General features: G+C 37.3%; 1 protein-coding gene across 6 annotated transcripts in view; it reads left to right on the top strand.

Moving 5' to 3' along the window:
* LOC117394754 (histone-lysine N-methyltransferase SETD2-like) overlaps positions 1 to 20,418 on the top strand; it is a 131,938-nt gene that overhangs the window by 32,764 nt on the left and 78,756 nt on the right. For all 6 annotated transcript variants that reach the window (XM_033993275.3, XM_033993274.3, XM_033993273.3 and 3 more), the window contains one exon: positions 18,928 to 18,949. In XM_033993275.3, coding sequence (XP_033849166.2) covers positions 18,928 to 18,949 — 22 coding nt within the window. The remainder of the gene's footprint in view (positions 1 to 18,927; positions 18,950 to 20,418) is intronic.

Below are 20,418 nucleotides of genomic sequence, written 5' to 3' on the forward strand. Positions count from 1 at the left end.
ACACATTAATGATTCACAAATGTCAGAGACAGATCCATATTAAACTCTCATACATTCCAGATATATATTAAATTAGTTGGAACAAGGGAAAAGTGGTCAAAATCAAAGGTTACAATAACAATGGGTAGTTCATAGGTATACATGTACATTGGTATAGTAGAACTCAAATTTAGTTCAAATCTGTATCCATAAAATAGGAGGTAGCTCTATTCCAGATTTCAGTAAATTCTGAATTCTTATCTAAAAAAGCATAGGTTATTCTTTCCAAGTTAATTACATCTAGTACAGAATTCATCCAGTGACACAAGTGCCACAATGGGGGGTTCACTGTCCTTCCAGGAAGTTAGTATAATTTTCTTAGCTATAAGGAGTAAAGTAAGTAGTAATTTAGACTGATTTTCTAAGTTGAAGATTTGATAAGTCTCCTAAGATTGCAACAGAAGGATTGTAGGGGATATGTAATTGTAAACTATTTGAAATATGTCTATACATTGCAGTCCAATAATCATTAAGCTTGTTGCAACTCCATAACATATGTAAAAGTGTGCCTTTTACAGAGTCACATCTCCAGCACTTGTAATCCTGCTTCAAACCACACTTTAATAATTGGACAGGAGTATAATGAATTCGGTTTATAATTTTGTACTGAATTGATCTCAATTTGGCATTTGGTGAAGACAGTTTTATATTCTTGTTGATCGTATTCCAGGATGATTCCATTTATTGGAGTTGTTAATTCTGTCTCCCATTTGAACTTCAAACTAATGTTATTAGATGAACAATTACCTTTTAATAGTTTGTAAAACTTGGATACAAAACCTTCTAAATTCAATGGATTTAATAAAAATATCTCCAATTTAGTCAGATTAGGACAGCGAAGGGATTAAGTTGGTTAAAGAGTTATTTATATGTTGGTAAATTCTTGTTTCTCCACTCGGGATATGATATCTATCCTTTATCAATCTTAAAGAACAGAATACATTTTCTTCAAATAAATCTCCAACCTTATTGATTTGTGCATTACTCCATGTGAGGTTAAATAGTGGTTTCCTATTATACAACATTTTTGGGTTATTCCAGAGACCTGAACTGAAATACATTATTTTAAAGTCTCTTAAAAGTAGGGCTGATCTTTAGAAAATGTTATGTGCAAATCTAAAAATAGAGCTACCCTGCATAGCAGATGGAGGGCCATGTAACAATAAGTCTTTTAAACTGTAAGGGGAGGCAATTTTTTCAACAATTGTTACCCACATTGGGGGGTTATTTGATTTTACATACCAATCTCTAAGAGGTCTCATTTGATAAGATAAATAATACCAATATGGATTAGAAACATTCATACCTCCCTTATGACTGTTCTATAATTTATTGATTTTAATCCTTGCTCTCTTATAGCCCCATATAAACTTACTGAAGAGTACATTAATTTGGTTAAAATAAGAGAATGGGATATGAAGTGGAAGCATGGCCACCTGAAGGGATAGTTTTGATATGCAGTACTAAAACAATTTTTAGACAGGGGAATAGTTTCCGATTTTAACCAATTTACTTTATATCCTGACATATCACTGTATTGATTTATTATAGCCATAAGGCATGGAAGAGAAGAACTGGGATTCTTGCATGTAACTAAAATGTCATCTGCATATAGCATTACTTTACTCTTTACATCTTTATAACCAATACCCTGGATACCTTCTGTTTGCCTAATTAATTCTGCTAAAGGTTCGATTGCTATATTAAATAAGAGGTGAAATGGGACAACCCTATCTAGTTCCTCTGTGTAGATTGAATGGGCTGGAGAGAACACTGCTAGTATAAACTGCTACAGATGGGGATGAATATAGCGTCTTTATCCAATTCACAAAATAATCACCAAAACCCATCCTTTCTAAAGTATTGTACAGAAATGTCCATTCTATTCAGTCAAATGCTTTCTCTGCATCGATAGACACAGCCATTGCAGGATCAGGGTTATCCCAGTTCAATACTTGTAATGGTCTAACATTATCTGATGAAAACACTATGTAACACAATTTTTGTTCCTGGGTAGTAAGTGTTATTTCCTAATTGCTTATGCCTCAAAAGTATAGAAAATGGCTATTATTCCCCCCAAACTTTGCTTTTGTGACCAGGACAGTGATATTTTGAAATGTACCGATTTCCAATGAGAAAACGGGCGAATTTGTGTCTTTTTGTTCACATAAAGTCAGAAAAAAACAACATATGAATCCAAATTAACATGTATTTATACTAAAGTAATACAAAAATGACTACAAAAGATTTAGAAGTGAGTAGTTTTTCGAGATTTACGATTATACTGTGAATCACTTTCACGAATCAGCCTCCAAATGTAGTCTCCCATCATGTTCTCGTTATACTGTCCTTGGTAGCGGCGTTCAAAGTCCAGTATATCCTGGTGGAAGCGCTCGCCTTGCTCCTCCGAGTACGCTCCCATGTTCTCCTTGAATTTATCAAGATGAGCATCAAGGATATGGACTTTGAGGGACATCCTACAGCCCATTGTGCCGTAGTTCTTCACCAGAGTCTCAACCAGCTCCACATAGTTTTCGGCCTTGTGATTGCCCAGGAAGCCCCGAACCACTGCGACAAAGCTGTTCCAAGCCGCTTTCTCCTTACTAGTGAGCTTCTTGGGGAATTCATTGCACTCCAGGATCTTCTTTATCTGTGGTCCGACGAAGACACCGGCTTTGACCTTTGCCTCAGACAGCTTAGGGAAGAAGTCTTGAAGGTACTTGAAGGCTGCCGACTCCTTATCTGACAAATTGTTTCATAAGGCCCAATTTGATGTGCAGTGGTGGCATCAGCACCTTCCGGGGGTCCACCAGTGGCTCCCACTTGACGTTGTTCCTCCCCACAGAGAACTCGGTCCGCTGTGGCCAGTCCCGCTTGTGGTAGTGTGCCTTGGTGTCCCTGCTGTCCCAAAGGCAAAGATAGCAGGGAAACTTGGTAAAACCGCCTTGGAGACCCATCAGGAATGCCACCATTTTGAAGTCTCCTATGACCTTGATGCCATCTCAGAAAAATGCAGATATGTATCCACTTAGGCAGCTGGAACTAAACTGAACTGGTGGGCTTAAGGCCCCTGTATTTATACTACTATTTATATTACTGGAAAGTTCTAGAAAGTTCTAGAAGTTACTCCAAGTTTACGCAGCACTGAATCTATCTGGAATGTTCTGGAAAATAGGTACATTTCAAAATATCACTGTCCTGGTCACAAAAGCAAAGTTTGTGGGGAATAATAGCCATTTTCTATACTTTTGAGGCATAAGCAATTAGGAAATAACACTCACTACCCAGGAACCAAAAAAAAATAAAAAATTGTTACACGGTGAAATCTACCTTGAATAAATCCTTTTTGGTCGTTGTGGATAATTTTATCAATAACCTTTTGAAGTCTAGTAGCTAAAATCTTTGATAGAATTTTTGAATCCGTTTGGAGGAGTGAAATTGGCCGATAACTGCTACATTGTGAAGGGTCTTTATCTTGTTTTAAGATGAGACTTATATAGGCTAGTTGCATGGATTTAGGTAGTTTCTTATTTATGAAGGCATAGTTAAAAACATCTAGAAGAACTGGGGTTAATATTTCCTTATGTGACTTGTAAAACTCTGAACTAAAACCATCTTCCCCTGGTACTTTATTACTGGGTAAATTAGTTTATGGCTACTTTTATCTGTGGATGTAATTGGAGAATCTAATTTTCCTTTATCTTCTGGTTCTAGTTGTTTTAAATTAATCTTTTCTAAAGATTTTAATTTTTTCATCATCAATACTTTCATTACAGGTATATATTTTTTGTAATAAGACGCAAATGTGTGGTTAATAATTTCAGGATTAGTAGTAATTTCGCCTGTTTCTGTTCTAATTGTGGGAATTATATGGGATTCTTTCATTTTCTTAAGTGTATATGATAACACTTTGCCTGACTTTTCACCATGTTCATGATATATCCTTCTAGTTCTATTGATTTTGAATACTTCCTTGTCAGATAAGTTTATTTAGTTGATATTTAAGTTTAATAAGATCAGTATATGTTTTAAGGTTAGAATTTCTTATTTGCTTCTCTGCAATATTTGTTTTTTCCTCAAGTTTTAATTTTAACCATTTGTTCTCTTTTCTTTGCAGAAGTATAGGATATAATTCTACCTCGCGCAAATGCTTTAAAAGCATCCCATAGAATATTTGGATTAACCTCGCCATTTTTATTTATTTTAATATATTCTTCAATTTCTTTCGTCATATAAGAAGTAAAATTGTTATCTTTTTTGAGAGAATTATTAAATCGCCATCTATTAAGTTTTTTTTATGGGAGCAGCTGAAATACAAAGCGTAACAGTAACAGGGGCATGATCTGAAATATGAATGGTCTCAATAGTTGTATTATAAACATCTTTAATGATTTAGAAATTAAAAAATAATCAATTCTTGAAAAGGTTTGGTGTACAGCAGAGAAATATGTAAAATCTCTGCCTGTTGGATTTTTTAGTCTCCAAACATCTCCAACACCTAGCTCTTTAGATAGATTATTCAAAGCAATAGTGGATTTAGTGAAAGTATTGGGGGTTCTGTCAAGATAGTTATCCATTACAGCATTACAGTCTCCACCAACAATCCGCGACAAATCATTCCAATTTGATAGTTTATTAATTAACTGAAAAAATCAGACTGATTGGTATTTGGGGCATACACACTAGCCATGACCAATTCCCTTCCTCCAATTCTTAATGGCTAAGAATCTTCCGTCTGTATCGTGAATGGTGTCTAATAGATCGAAATGTAATCTTTTATTTACTAGTATTAAAACTCCTCTAGTTTTAGACGTATATGACGAATGATAAACATGGCCCACCCATCTTCTTTTGAGTTTGATAATCTCATTTTCAGTAAGATGTGATTCTTGAATAAGTGCAATATCACAGGATTCTTGAATCCTTTAACATTCCATGAAACTACCCTCAATTGGGGTGGAACATCATGAGGCATTAGTATATATTATAAATACAATGCATTTAATATTACTGTGTTCCATGTATTTGACTGATATAAGAGAAATGCCATAGAGAGCTGTAACCTTAAGTGTATGTATCCGTCTTATTTCAAAATTTACCAACGCAGATGATAACTTAGAATGATCTCTAGACCGAAATACAGCAGTCATTGAGATCTCAAAACAATGGGAATGAATAACACTAACCACGAACACTGCAAAAAACACAAATCCCACTAACAAACATCGTTTTGGTCCTGATGCCATATCTCTTGATATAGCATCCCTCCCCGACTAAATTTATGTTAACTAATTTAAAAAGTAATTGATTCAAATCCTGTTTTCTATACAATAACTAAATTGTAGTATTATTTAAATTAGTAAATTAATGACATAAAGTGGTTGTACATAAATTTCAATACCGACGTCATTGCATAAAATAATATTCTCAATGAATAATTCATAAGACATACCGGTACTATATCCTATCAAAATTATGATCAATGGGTAAATAAATAATACAAATAAATTAATGAAATAATGTATAATACGTGTCATATAGCCTACATACACATTTATAAGCATGTACACACAACATGCACATACATACATACATACACACATACATATACACATACATATATGCATACATATAAAAATAAGAAAGACCCAAGTAGGCCTACAATATCGGAATGCTGTCACCTTTAATGTGTGGTTTTCTCTTCGAAATGTCACGGAGGATCTCCAGTATAGTTATTGTTGGTCATTTTAACTACAGTTTTCAAAACTACATTTACAGTCTTACATTTTATCGTTTTCCTCCAGTGAAATGTTGAAATTCTCGAATATAAATGCTTTGGCCTCCTCCACTGTTTTAAGAAGCACAGAACGATTTCCATAGGTCACTTTCAATGTTGCTGGATAGATCAAGCCGTATCTCACATTCTTCTCTCGTAGGAGCTTCCTGATAGGGGTGTATTTTCTTCTCTTAGCCTGCAGCTCTGCTGAAAAGTCGGGGTATATGGGGATGAGTTTTCCCAACATCTTAGGTAGCTGTGAGCGAGCTAAATCCAGAATTTTTTGCCTGTCCTGAAACCTGAGCAACCGGACAATAAGTGGTCGTGGGCGCTCCCAGTCCCGAGGTTTTGGCGCCAAAGAGCGGTGGGCACGTTCATTTTCCAATCGCCTTTCTTTTTCCAAAACGTCTACACCAAGCAATTCACATAAAAGACGTCTTACGTATTCTGAACAATTATTCCCTTCAGTCACGCCAATAATCCTGATGTTGTTGCGTTTGGAACGGTTCTCCAAATCCTGCATTTTCTCGTTTTTTGTTGCCTCAGAACTTAATTCCTTCACTTGGTTTTCAAGACGAAACACATTATCTTCCAGTTTTGATATTCTGTCTTCTGTACCGGTAACCCTTTTCTCAATCCCAGTTATATTTTCTTGGAGTTTCTGTTGTGACTCTATCAAGCTTTGTAACATTTGTTTAATGTCACTGAATTCACGCATCATAACTGACAGACTGCTAGTATCCGCGTCGCCATCGTGGCTTGTTGTCGGCGAATCTACCTTTGCTCTTTTCTTTGCAGAGGTTGGAATTTTTGACTCGTTGAGTTTTAATCTGTTAGTAGTATCCATTATACAACTGTTAAACGTACTTTAGTACACTTTATAGCAGTTTATTAGGATTAAATGAAAAAAAATTGAGTCTAGGAGAGAGCTTTTCTGACTTCCGTCCTCCCCTCAGCAAGCATCACGTGACTCCCACCGATTTTGTGTTTTTCATTTTTCCTTGTCAGTGCCATGCCAATAGGCTACCGATTTATTGGATTTAAACGCTATATTTAAAAAAACAAAACAAAAAAAAAAACTATTAAAAGGAAGATTTGACAAATGATTATGATGATAGAAATAAATTGCTTGTATATGAGATTAGTCAAACCTGTTTTAAGAGATCACTCAAGGGACAGTCTAATAGTGGTCTCTTAACACAGGTGGTTAGTTGAGGGCCCATTACTTATGAATTTTCTATTTGTCTCTGATATGCTTACCTATAATTATGTATGTCTTACACTGTAAAAGCCAGCATATGTAATATGAACAAAAGGAAGTATGTAATTTTAATAACATTCATTTAGATAATGCATTTACAAAACAAATTGTTTTGTGAAAATAATGAATGCTTGCTTGCCTGTCTCGGGTCACACAAAATGTTTTAAATCCTTTGCAAATTTCAATGCCTGTGTCTGTCTTTCAGGTATGTGTTGATTCATTGCATCCTGAAACAAACGCCAGCATAAGCATAAGATCTTTTTCAATCACTGCGCTCATTGTTTTGATACTCTTATAAGTATGGCTTGAATTTTTCTGTGTTTATTTTCCTTTTAACGGTTTGCCTTTAAGTCTTGAACCACAACATTTTAATTATGAGAACATTCTGTTAAATTAGCGGGAAAGAACAACACAACATGAAACGGACACATGGGAAGCTACCTAGTTCCCAGGCAAGTGCGAGAACAAAATGCAAGTTAAAGTAGCATCTGAGGAAGTGATTAATGTCATTGCTTACTCTTGTGTTCGAATAATGAAGAAGGTGAAACAGAATCAGCAAGTCAATCAGGACATCAAGGTAAAAATAAGTTTAATTAAGAGTTTAATTGAATCGGCTCAAAACACGGTCACGTGAACAGAAATAAAAACCTAAAACTTTGTTTCAAAATGCTGTATCTGCGTCTTTCTAATGCCTTTTCTAATGTTCAGCAGTTTTTCTGGCACTTACTGTCTTTACAAGTTTAATAACCTTAAGTTCTGTCATCTAGGGAGGTCCTTTTGTTTCTCCCCGTTTTCTCTCTTCCTTTACAAGAGAGCGCTGTTGTTTTATTGATTACGGATAAAAGACAGTTAAAATGGTTACCGTATTCCTTTGAATTTAGGACGTACCATTTAAAACCATATTTTTCTTATAACAATAGCCCTGTGTAAGGGTGCTTAATACAGGTTTGAGTCCGTTGCTGGGTAAGAGAATTGTGGTCGCTGGTCGCGTTTGACAGGTTGTCGCTTATTACAGTTAAATAAAAGCACAAATATCATTGGGAGGAATTTATAGTGGTCACTTTGACCAGGTGGTTGCTTAATAAAGGTGGTTGCATGAGCAGGTTTGACTGTATATATTAAGCTTTGAGTTCAAGATCGACCCCATTCAATTATTTTTTAAATTATTTTATAAAAAAAAATACAAACTAAGTCTCATAGCAGTGTGTTTATGTATGTATTCATTCATTTATGTATTTATTTTTCAGTGAGTAGTGAATGGAAAGAATGTTGCCATCAGGGTATGAAAACAGGATCACCCTGCTGCCGCAGTGTTTTAGCCAAGATGTTAGAGGAGGAAAAATAGCTGTAAAATGTTGTACATATGAACGTAAAGTTTACAAACAAGAGGAGGCCTTTCGGCCTATCTTGCTCGTTTGGTTGTTTAGTAGCTTATTGATCCCAGAATCTCATCAAGCAGCTTCTTGAAGGATCCCAGGGTGTCGGCTTCAACAACATTATGGGGAGTTGGTTCCAGAGCCTCACAATTCTCTGTGTAAAAAAAGTGCCTCCTATTTTCTGTTCTGAATGCCCCTTTATCTAATCTCCATTTGTGACCCCTGGTCCTTGTTTCTTTTTTCAGGTCAAAAAAGTCCCTTGGGTCGACATTGTCAATACCTTTTAGAATTTTGAATGCTTGAGTCAGATCACCGTGTAGTCTTCTTTGTTCAAGACTGAACAGATTCAATTCTTTGAGCCTGTCTGCATACGACATGCCTTTTAAACCCGGGATAATTCTGGTCGCTCATCTTTGCACTCTTTCTAGAGCAGCAATATCTTTTTTGTAACGAGGTGACCAGAACTGAACACAATATTCTATATGAGGTCTTACTAATGCATTGTAAAGTTTTAACATTACTTCCCTTGTTTTAAATTCAACACTTTTCACAATATATCCGAGCATCTTGTTGGCCTTTTTTACAGCTTGCCCACATTGTCTAGATGAAGACATTTCTGAGTCAACATAAACTCCTAGGTCTTTTTCATAGATTCCTTCTTCAATTTCAGTATCTTCCATCTGATATTTATAATGCACATTTTTATTGCCTGCGTGCAGTACCTTACACTTTTCTCTATGAAATGTCATTTGCCATGTCTGCCCAGTTCTGAATGCTGTCTAGATCATTTTGGATGACCTTTGGTGCTGCAACAGTGTTTGCCACTCCTATTTTTGTGTCATCTGCAAATTTAACAAATTTGCTTACTATACCAGAATCTAAATCATTAATGTAGATTAGGAATAGCAGAGGACCTAATCCTGATCCCTGTGGTACACCACTGGTTACCTCGCTCCATTTTGAGGTTTCTCCTCTAATCAGTACTTTCTGTTTTCTACATGTTAACCACTCCCTAATCCATGTGCATGCATTTCCTTGAATCCCTACTGCGTTCAGTTTGAGAATTAATCTTTTATGTGGGACTTTGTCAAAAGCTTTCTGGAAATATAAATATACCATGTCATATGCTTTGCAATTATCCGTTGTTGATGTTGCATCCTCAAAAAAAAAAAATCAAGCAGGTTAGTTAGACGCGATCTCCCTTTCCTAAAACCATGCTGACTGTCTCCCAGGATACTGTTACCATATAGGTAATTTCCCAGAATGTTGCATGATCTCGGTTAGCGGTTTGTAAATAACCTTATTTCATTTCTTTGAGTACTATTGGGAGGATCTCATCCGGTCCAGGGGATTTGTTTATTTTAAGAGCTCCTAGTCCCTTTAACACTTCTGCCTCTGTTATGCTAAAGTCATTTAAAACTGGACAGGAACAGGTCGACATGTGGGTCATGTTGTCTGTATCCTCCTTTTGTAAAAACTTTTGAAAAGTAATCATTTAATATATTTGCTATTTTTTTTCTTCGTCTAGGGGTGCCATTTGTATCTCTTAGACTTTTAACCTCCTCTTTGAATGTTCTCTTGCTGTTATAATATTGGAAAAACATTTTGGAATTGGTTTTAGCCCCCTTAGCAATGTTCATTTCTATCTCTCTCTTGGCCTTTCTAACGTCCTTTTTGTATTGTGCTTCTACACCTTCTACAAAATGTACTTAGTCAGTGTTTTGGGGATTTAAAAAAAAAAAAAAAAAAAAAGCTTAAGCACCTTCCAAGCATCTTACTGTGGGAGACTTTTTCAAGCAATATTCATTAAGAATAAGTAACTAAGATTTGTTTAGATATTGTGGATTGACGTATTCACAAGGAGAACATTGCTAAAGAAAAAGTCCCCTGTAAAGTTTCTGGTGTTACATGGACTTTGCTATACTACACAGTACAGAGAGGAATTGCAGTAACTTATGCTGCAATGTTTACATTTGTTTTAAAACAGTATTTCACTTTTAGTCAGATCAAGTGCATTGTTAATCATGTAATGAGAAAAGGACTTGGTCTGCCTGCTCTCCAAGAGAAGCAGTAGCAGCTGCTGCTGTTGCCATGGATTGGTTTAGAATGGCCTCACTTCAAATTCAGGAAAGGTTTCCAAAAATAGACCATGCTTCTATTTTCCAGCATCTTGTTGCTGACATTTTTGTTGAGCAACTACAGTTGGCAGTCTGTACAGGCCTTGATGCATACACAGGGTTTTCAATTAGTTTTGAAGTATGTGGCACTTACAAGGTAGTAGGGGGCACCAATGTCATCGAGGTGCATTGAGCTTTATTTCAGCACTGCTCACAGCAAGGCAAGATCAACAAGAAGAAAAATTGACTTTAGGATCATCAAAGCCCCTGCAATACAAGTCTAAAAAGAACTAGTATTTGCTAAGAAAATCAATGAAATACTCCTGATGCAAAATATTCTCTTTGACTCAACTTGTGTACCCCTACTTCTTTAAATCACACACATTATACAGAGTAATGTGCAAAACTGTGGCACCACCCCACTAAAAAATTACCTTTGGAAGCTATAAACAAACTGGAATGTAAGCAAAGTCTGCTTTCTAAAGAAGTTTAGTGCAGCTAATAACACACCAAATATATATATATATATATATTTAAATTCTCTCCCATTTGTTTTCTGCCGTCAGCTGACAAGAAATCAGCTGATGTCCCAGCATGCCTTTCTTCTTAAAGGAGACAGCCTCTATACATGACAACTCCCCCAATATCTCAGAACAAAACTCGAATACACTTTTTTTTTTTTTTTGGTACACCAATACCCAAATATAATCATAATATTTAAGTTTTTATTTTTAAAAGTAGCTGGCGCAAATATCGTTAGACGGTGGACCCAATTCATATCCCATTAATAAATGCAAACTATTCCTGATATAAACCTACATATACTTAGGGTACCCCTCTAGTAACATATCCCCTGCCTGCAAAGCACCTAGCATTTTCATGGGGCAGATTTCTTTTTTTTTTGTTTGAAATACTGGAAATGTACTACAGTGATGTAGCACATAAGGCAAGCAACTGAATATAACAAAAACACATTGGACTTACTTGATTTAATGAATCCTGAGTCATTTGTTGAAAAAAATATTTTGCAACCCCGTAGAAGATTTTTTTTAAAAACGCTGTAGCCCACAGAAATCCACAGGGAAGATGAACAGTCGGTTTGAAAAACCAAACTGCGAATACTCCATTTCTTGTTTTCATACAATGAACAATTTAAAAAGGCAATTTTGTTTTGGTCCTCCCTGTTGAAGGTCCAATTTAGGTCCAATGTAGGCTTTGGACAGCCTTTTATTGTTGTGTGTGTAACTTTTTTTCCTCAATTGAAAGCGAGGAAAATGGCGTATGAATTAAAAAATTAATTAATAAATAAATAAATAAATAAATAAATAAATAAATAAAAATCTACAACGTTCTAAAAAATATACTACGTACTGTATACGGAAATCAAAACTTAAGCGAGTAGCCACCCATAACCTGCTTGGCAACAGACACGGCAAGATTAAGTCTAATTATGAGTGGTAGAGGCTAGCCACAAGCTTGCATCGTATAGCCAATACAAATACATTAAAACTTGACAGACAGAGGGTGAGTGGAGGTGGAATCCCACCCATTTTGAGTCTTCATGTTAGCCAATAGCAACACAATAGACCTTGGAAAGGATGACATAAAGGTAAGGTGTTGTTTTTTTTTTTTTTTTTTTTAGTTTTACAAAATTACACGTAGGCTTAGCCTCTTATGGCGAGCTGCCACAGGAACAGACTATACCATTATTACACACATGTATTTTTCTTTTAGTGGCGATATATAAGCTCAATACTGTGTTATTGCATCACTCATACTAATGTATTATACAATTACACATTGTGGAAAGAGAAAATAATGTATTGGGAGACATACTTTTTATAAATTATTTTCCTAGTACCTGCATTATAGCTGTGGTTGGTTGTAAGTTTCTGATGAGGAAACGCTTCTAATTTAAAATGTCATCTAGATTTATGTCAGCAAAAAATGTAAGCTTGAACTCAGGCCTGCTGCCAGCCCCCATAAAAACATACGCAAAGTTCTCGTGTAGTATGTTGAGCCTCTTTCACACTGGCGCTCCTACCTGGGTTCTGGCTACCCCGGATCACAGTTCCGCATAGTGTGAAACCACATACCCGGGTCGACAGCGACCCACCTCAGGATGTGTGACATGCTTTGACCCGGGTCGAGCTAGACAAAATGCATGATGGCTTTTCGTAAGTGCAGGAAGTAACAAACAGCCACACCTGCGTGAAGGTTTCGGGGTTCTCCCCAGGCCTTTTCAGCCGGGTGTACCGCACAGCAAAGTGACTGTCGCTGCTCGACCTGAAAAAAACCTGATCCGCCCGTCTTGCAGATACTACTGTGCCTTTAACAATATACTATATTTGCGTTGGCTATATTAACCTGGCTTTATTAACCTCTTGTGCTATGGACGTTCCAAAAAATCGCTTCCCCAGTGCTAAGGACGTACGTGGTACGTCCAATTGAAATACATGGTAAAAAAAAACAAAAAACGGATTGCCGTTTTTTCACTATGGGTCACTTATTGAGGAGTTATTACATAACATATTCAGTCGTTGGCTTTAATTTCACTATATTTCCCCGACAAAATATATTTGATGTGATGCAGTTGTTAAATGTAATTTACAGCCTATTTGAACGCAGACGTTGGCTATCTTTGGCTTGTACTGTGAAACATCCCGAATGAATTTAAAACAGTCTGTGTGTATCTTTAGTTTTCTTTTTCTTAATATTTTAAGTCATATTTTAACCTCGGTTTGTTATTCTAAGCGCGTACCATATAGATCCACTAAGACAAACAATGGTAAACATAAAAGCATAAGAGGACTGTAAGTTAGCACTAAAATGTAATCTATTTTATTAGCATAAAAAAACATTCATAGTTGATTTTACAATGTACCATTTTTTTGTAAATGATTTTGATTAGTATTTATTTAATTATTATTTTTTTAGGTTCTATATTTTATACAATTTTACAGTAATTAAGGATTTTTGGGGGTTGATTTTTCAATAAATACTGTAAAGATCAATTTTTTCTCATTTCCCTACAATTTGAATTGATTGAAGTTTTCATTTCCGTCATTTCATTGGCCTTGAAATTTATTTGTTTTTATTATTTTATTGTTAATTTGGAAGTTTTACTCAATAAAATGGCAAGAATGCGGCTTAGTGCAGAGGCTTTTGCTGTCCTCCTAATGGAGTCAGACTCAGACTCAGAGAGAGATTTTGTGCCTGATGACTCTGGTATTAAATATGTACCGAGTGACTCTTCCTCCAGTGAGAAATCCAGCAGTAGTGAGGAAGAGGAGCCAATGGACATTGAGCCCGAGCCCCTGCCTGAAGAGGGTACAGTAGGTCCTGGACCAAGGGGTGCTGGATTTCAGCCACTCTATGATTGGACCCCCTCCTAACAACATCCAGTCTCAAATTCCACCTTTTTCTGGCACACCAGGTACCAGGGTGAACACAACTGGATTGATTGACTTCAGTTTGTTCATCACTGATGACTTTTTTGAGTATTTGGTTATTCAGACCAATTTGTATGGGTGCGCAAATGGGTCCCTACTAATCTAATTGAAATGCAAAAGTTCTGGGGTTTGTTTCTTCTGATGGGACTGGTGAATAAACCTAGAATTTATTTATATTGCTCCACTGACCCTATTCACGCTTGCCCAATTGTCCCTGCCACCGTGAGCCGGGACAGGTTCCAATCATTTTTAGAATTTACACTATAATGACAATTCTAATGCTCTCCCGAGGGACCATCCTGATTTGAGCCTGAGTGTGTGCTGGACTACAATAGAGGTGTAGATAAGTCGGACCAAATGCTGGAGCCGTACAATGCTGTATTGAAGACCATGGCATGGTATAAAAAAACTCGCCATGTACATGGTCCAGATTTCGTTGTACAACGGCCATGTTGTGTACTGCACGGCTCCAGAAAGCAAGCTTAATTTTCTAGCCTTTCAAACTTCTGTCATCTCCAGCCAAGAAATGCCAGAAACAGTAAGATTGGAGACAGTCGCTAGAATTACTGAACGTCATTTTATACGGACATTACCACCATCTGGGAGTAAAGCAAGGCCACAAAAAAGTGCTGTGTATGTTCCCGCAAGGGCATGTGGAGGGATACACGGTACTACCGTCCGCACTGTCCCTCTCAGCCAGGTCTCTGTTTGGAGTGTTTTGAAAGGTACCACATGGTACATGAGTACTAGAATGACTAAACCCCAGAACAAACCACCATGACCAGTAACAAATGTAACAAAAGGTACTAAAAGTCACTTGTCATGCAGCAACATTACCTTGTGGAAGGGGAAAGTTCAAAGTGACCTAGCCTCAGTCTAGGACCTATAAACGCCTGATAAACTATAGAAAGGTGGGCATAGTTGGTATTTCTGAATTCAGGGCAATCCAGAAACACTGTCTTTTTAACAGTGGAACAAAAGATGTTGGATTCACAGGTCCAAATATAAGGGGAAAAAAAAGTGACTTTTACGATATGCAGTGACATTACTTCAAATTGCAGAAGGATTATGGGTAACACCCCATTGATGCACAAGGTCATGTTACCCATTTTTTAAATTATCTTGTACAGTTTCAGAAAATATATATATAGCTTTAGCATAACAGAGGCAGAAGTGTTAATGGGACTAGGAACACTTAAAATAAACAAATCCCCTGGACCGGATGAGATCCTCCCAATAGTACTCAAATAAATGAAATAAGTTGTTTACAAACCACTAACTAAGATCATGCAACAGTCTCTTGAGAAAGGTGTTGTACTGACAGACTGGAGAATTGCAAACGTTATACCGATCCACATAAAGGGAGACAAAACCGAACCAGGTAACTACAGACCAATAGGCCTGACTTGTATTAATATTGTATTAATTCTCAAACTGAACGCAGTAGGGATTCAAGGAAATGCATGCACATGGATTAGGGAGTGGTTAACATGTAGAAAACAGAAAGTACTGATTAGAGGAGAAACCTCAAAATGGAGCGAGGTAACCAGTAGAGTACCACAGGGATCAGTATTAGTTCCTCTGCTATTCCTAATCTACATTAATGATTTAGATTCTGGTACAGTAAGCAAACTTGTTAAATTTGCAGACACAAAAATAGGAGGAGTGGCAAATACTGTTGCAGCAGCAAAGGTCATTCAAAATGATCTAGACGACATTCAGAACGGCATACACATGGCAAATGACATTTAATACAGAAAAATGTAAGTTACTTCACGCAGGCAATAAAAATGTTCATTATAAATACCATATGGGAGATACTGAAATTGAAGAAGGAATCTGAAAAAGACCTAGGAGTTTGTTGACTTCATCTAGACCAATGGTGTGCAAACTGGGGGGCATGGAGAGTCACTAAGCGCGACTATGACTAAAGGGGTAGTTCTGTGAAAACAAAAAGGATTTTTAAAGGATAGAACGTTTTAAATAAATACATGAATGACAGCTAATTAGGCCAAGTTCTTACCTTTCAAATGAGCCGTTGACGGAGAAATTGTTTGAAGTGGTCAGTGTGTCGGTGAAACTGCAGTGAACCGTGGCGACAATTTATAAAAAAAAAAAAAAAAACACTAATGTTTTAACAGGCATTTCTTCTCGGATTTAATGTAAATAGTGTATTTTTCCTAGATTTAACAAAGTCCAGATTTAGCTAAATACATAAATGTACAAACACATTCTTAAGTCTGAGTATAAGCGCAGCTCTGCAGCATACAATGCCAGATCAAATGCGTCAATGGGCACAGGCTTGCATGTTAAAGAGCTATGCACACCGGACGCGAGCTTGCAAATCAAAAATAATTAAAACTAGTGATTTAAGTGGAATAATGCACAACACAAGCGAAGCGAGCAGCGCGAGTGAAGTGAGCAAATATAGAAACATGTTTGTTTTATTTGTATTTTGCTATGCGTTGTTCGCATCGCAATGGGCCATTCAAAAATAAGGTCAAAGGTAGTGGCTGTCAGACTGTCGGTGTCTTGCTCACACAGAGATTACCACAGAAATAATAAAAAAAGACATCAATGAGAATTTAATTATTAAAGTTGAAAAATATAATGTTCTTTATGATGCCAGTGTCTGTGGTTATAAAGACAATAAAAAGGACGCCACATGTCAAGAAATAGCAGAGCAATTGGAAATTAATAGTATGTCTGTCTCTTATTTCACCTTAATTTTAGTCCAAGTAGATGGGGAGCACCACACACTGGTTTCGTATTTCTGTAAAATGACGCTTCTTTGTTTTAATAATGTTGACCAATAATAATAATCACATTAGCTCTTTAACAAGCCGGTGGTATTCCCTGAACTGTTTCCTTTTTTAGTGTGTGGTGTACTGTGGCAAAGTGGTTGATTTTGTACAGGTGCAGGAGTGATGCAGTGCATAATTAAGACAGAGTTGTAATCCAGTTGGAAAGGGTTTTTAATTATAATCCTGGTCTGGTGACCAAACAATAACTCCAGGCAATACACAACAATGTGTAATGCACTGGAATAAATAAATGGGTTGCAGTCCCAAATAAACACACATCTTTCCCACAATATACAAACTCAGTCACCAGTCCTGAGTGCGTGCTGTAGTGCTCGTGGTGGGTGATACAAGTTTATGTGTGACAAAAGTGAAGTGCTGTTCCGGGTTTTGTGTTAGCCGTCTACGCTGTCACACATGACCCCTTGGTAAACGAGTGCAGCCGCCCCTCCAATCCGCGACTGCCACATCGTTTCCCTTCCGGGTCGATGAGTTAATGCCGGAGTTCCGCCCCCTTTCTAGCTGGCAGACTTCCCTTGAACCCTGGGAAAGAACTGTCGGGCCATCCCGTCCAGGGTACTCTCTTCTCGCTGCTTAGCACCCTCACAGGTCTACTAGGGTGTCCTCGTCTCGCCGCACTCTAGCGACCCCTGTAGTCTGGCTGGACGCCTGCGGGCTTGCCTGTAGGCTGCCCAGAACTGCGTTGTCCTCCAACGCTGTAGCTCTGAGGTGCCTGCATGGTGGGTCTGCAGTGTGAAAAGAAGTGGTTGGCTGACGACACACACTTCGGAGGACAATAATAAAATTGGCGACTACTAAATTTAAAATAAGTAAAATAATTTAAATACATGCACAATAAATTAAGCTCCATTCATAAAAATAAACTGACCTCCTGCTCACAGAAGAAAATAATTTTAAAGCAGCTTTCAGATATTTGTCTGCTAGTTTAGGACGATAATAACATTTTCAGTTATCTGTTATTGACTGTAAATGATCACAATAATCATGATTTATCGGATTAAATACAATATATAATGTCTTGTATCATGTCTTGTTGCTAACCTTACCAAGAAAAAAAGCTAAAATACAACCAAATTTAAGTTTGTTTGGCTCTTTCCAAATTTCTAAATATAGGCTACACAATAAAAAAATGCTTTCTAGTTCATAGAATTTCTAAATTGTGATTTAAAAAAAACCAAAAAAAACCAGCGACTTAACAGTTAAAACCATTTTTTTTATATAAAAATGGTAATAGGTTATAAACATTTAGTATACATTTAATCAGTTGTTTTGACTAGTATTATCTTTGCCGCACTGTACAGCAGTCTTTCTTACCGTACTTCCTCGCTGTTAAGTTAAGCGCCTTCCCATTTGACACATTTCCATTTAAAGTTTTTGCGTAATAAGAAAATGTGCTTCTAGATGGTTATATGTTTCAGTGCTGTTCAGACAAACAAATTAAATGTTCCTGGCGACTCTTAACTCTGAGTTGATGAACATAATTGTTTTTAAGAATTTCGGGTGTTAAGACATGAAAAGTTAGTCAAAGGTGCAAACTTTGTAACAGCCGGTCATGAAAAACAATGTGTTTTATACTGCGACTTGTGGGTGTTCCGAAGCACATTGATTAAGCTAATCATATTGCAAATCACAGCTTGTAGCAGGTTCATAAAGCTTTGAATTCAGAGCTCCCCGCAGCAGCGGTGATGTTTAACCATAATGAGCAATGGTAGAAACAGAAAACACGATGGTTCTTTGTGGGCAACTCAAATAATCAACTCTTGAGTAGAGGCATAAACACTCACTTGTTGATTTATTTTTGCATTAACCATTTAGCACTGTCATGTATCCTCTCAATGCTTTTATTTACACAGCATTACAACTGGAATGTCCATAACAATTGTAGCTGGTTGCAGTAGATTTTTCACTAACTCTTGTTTTTAACTTGCATGTAGTTACAGGGTTATTGTTTTTGATGGCCTCCCATCCAGGCCTGTCGTTTTTGAGACTGCCTTTGCTGGACCTCTGATTCAGGTGTTGGATTTCATTTTTAATGTTTCTTTCTTTCTCTTTTTTTCTTGCATGCTTTCCTTGGATACCCACAGTGAAGAGGGAAATGATTTATCGGTAAGTCAACTGATCAGCATTGCTAATGTGTGTTTAACCTGCTCTGTGCAGAGCAAAAATGTCATGTCATTTTGAGGTTTAAGCTTCTCAGCACTGCATTGCACTCCCTTTTATTTTGTATATGGTGAAACACAGGAATCTGTCAATTTTGAGGCTGGAAACAATCCAGCTAAATTTGCATAGACCATATTTCCATTTTGAGCTCAGCAGACAGATATGCACAAACTCTTAGAGCATGTTGTCTATATAGAATTCACATACACTGGTGTGCAATTTTTGAAAAGAACTTTGTTGTCCAAGGGACAAAATGCTAAAAAAATCTACTTATCCTTAAAAATCTACTTGCCCCCTCCCCGTCACACAAAACACACACAAAAAAGTAGAATATAACTTGTAGGATTTTGGTTTTATTTAACAGTGAACACAATCAATCAATTAGTGATTAACAGGGGCGGATCTAGCCTTGTAGCTTGACGGGTTCACTAAATTCTTCAAGATACACAAAAGGTTCTCTGTGACCCCACCTCCCCTCAAGATGAATCCAACTCTGATTTACAGGTGTTTTAGTTTGTTGCACCACAAATACAAAATCATTGCCAACTATTACTGCTGCTTTGTGGAATTCAGATTTTTCTTGACTTTCTTTCAGTTTTATAACTGCTATTTCTATGGAGGCTGTGTAGTCCAGTGGTTAAAGAAAAGGGCTTGTAACCAGGAGGTCCCTGGTTCAAATCCCGTTCACTCACTGACTCACTGTGTGACCCTGAGTAAGTCACTGTGCTCCGTCTTTCCGGTGAGACGTTGTTGTAAGTGACTCTGCAGCTGATGCATAGTTCACACACCCTAGTCTCTGTAAGACGTCTGCTAAATAAACAAATAGGGGTCTACTTAAATCGCGGAGAATTTAAATATTTTTCCTGGGTAGGTTATGGAATAAATTATGATTTCGCAGACCTTCTTTTTTATTTACTGTTTTTTACAATTATTTTTCAGATTTTTCTCCTCAATTTGAAATGCCCAATTTATTTTTATTTCAACCCAGCCCACCGCTGCCACTCCCGCGCCGACTCAAGAGACAAAGACGGACATGCGTCCTCTGAAATGTGCGCCGTCAGCCGTCCGCTTCTTTTCCTTCTGCAGGCCCGTCATGCAGCTGCCTCAGAGCTACAGACCACGCAGCTCTGGGCAACTTACAGACAGGCCCGCAGGCGCCCAGCCAGTCCATGGGGGTCGCTGGTGCGCGGTGAGCCGAGGACACCCTGGCCGACCTAAGTCCTCCCCCACCCAGGCGGTGCTCGGCTAATTGTGCGCCACCACCTGGAAACTCCCGTCCACTGTCGGCCTGCTGACCTTTTTAAACATTAAATAAATCTAAGATAATATTTGAGAGCACTATAAAAGCTTAAAAATAGTGCTACTTGCTGCCTTACTAAAATGGAGTGCTGTCATGTGTTAAAGGCAAGCATGCA

Source organism: Acipenser ruthenus, chromosome 3, assembly GCF_902713425.1.
Source record: "Acipenser ruthenus chromosome 3, fAciRut3.2 maternal haplotype, whole genome shotgun sequence".
Taxonomy (NCBI): domain Eukaryota; kingdom Metazoa; phylum Chordata; class Actinopteri; order Acipenseriformes; family Acipenseridae; genus Acipenser; species Acipenser ruthenus.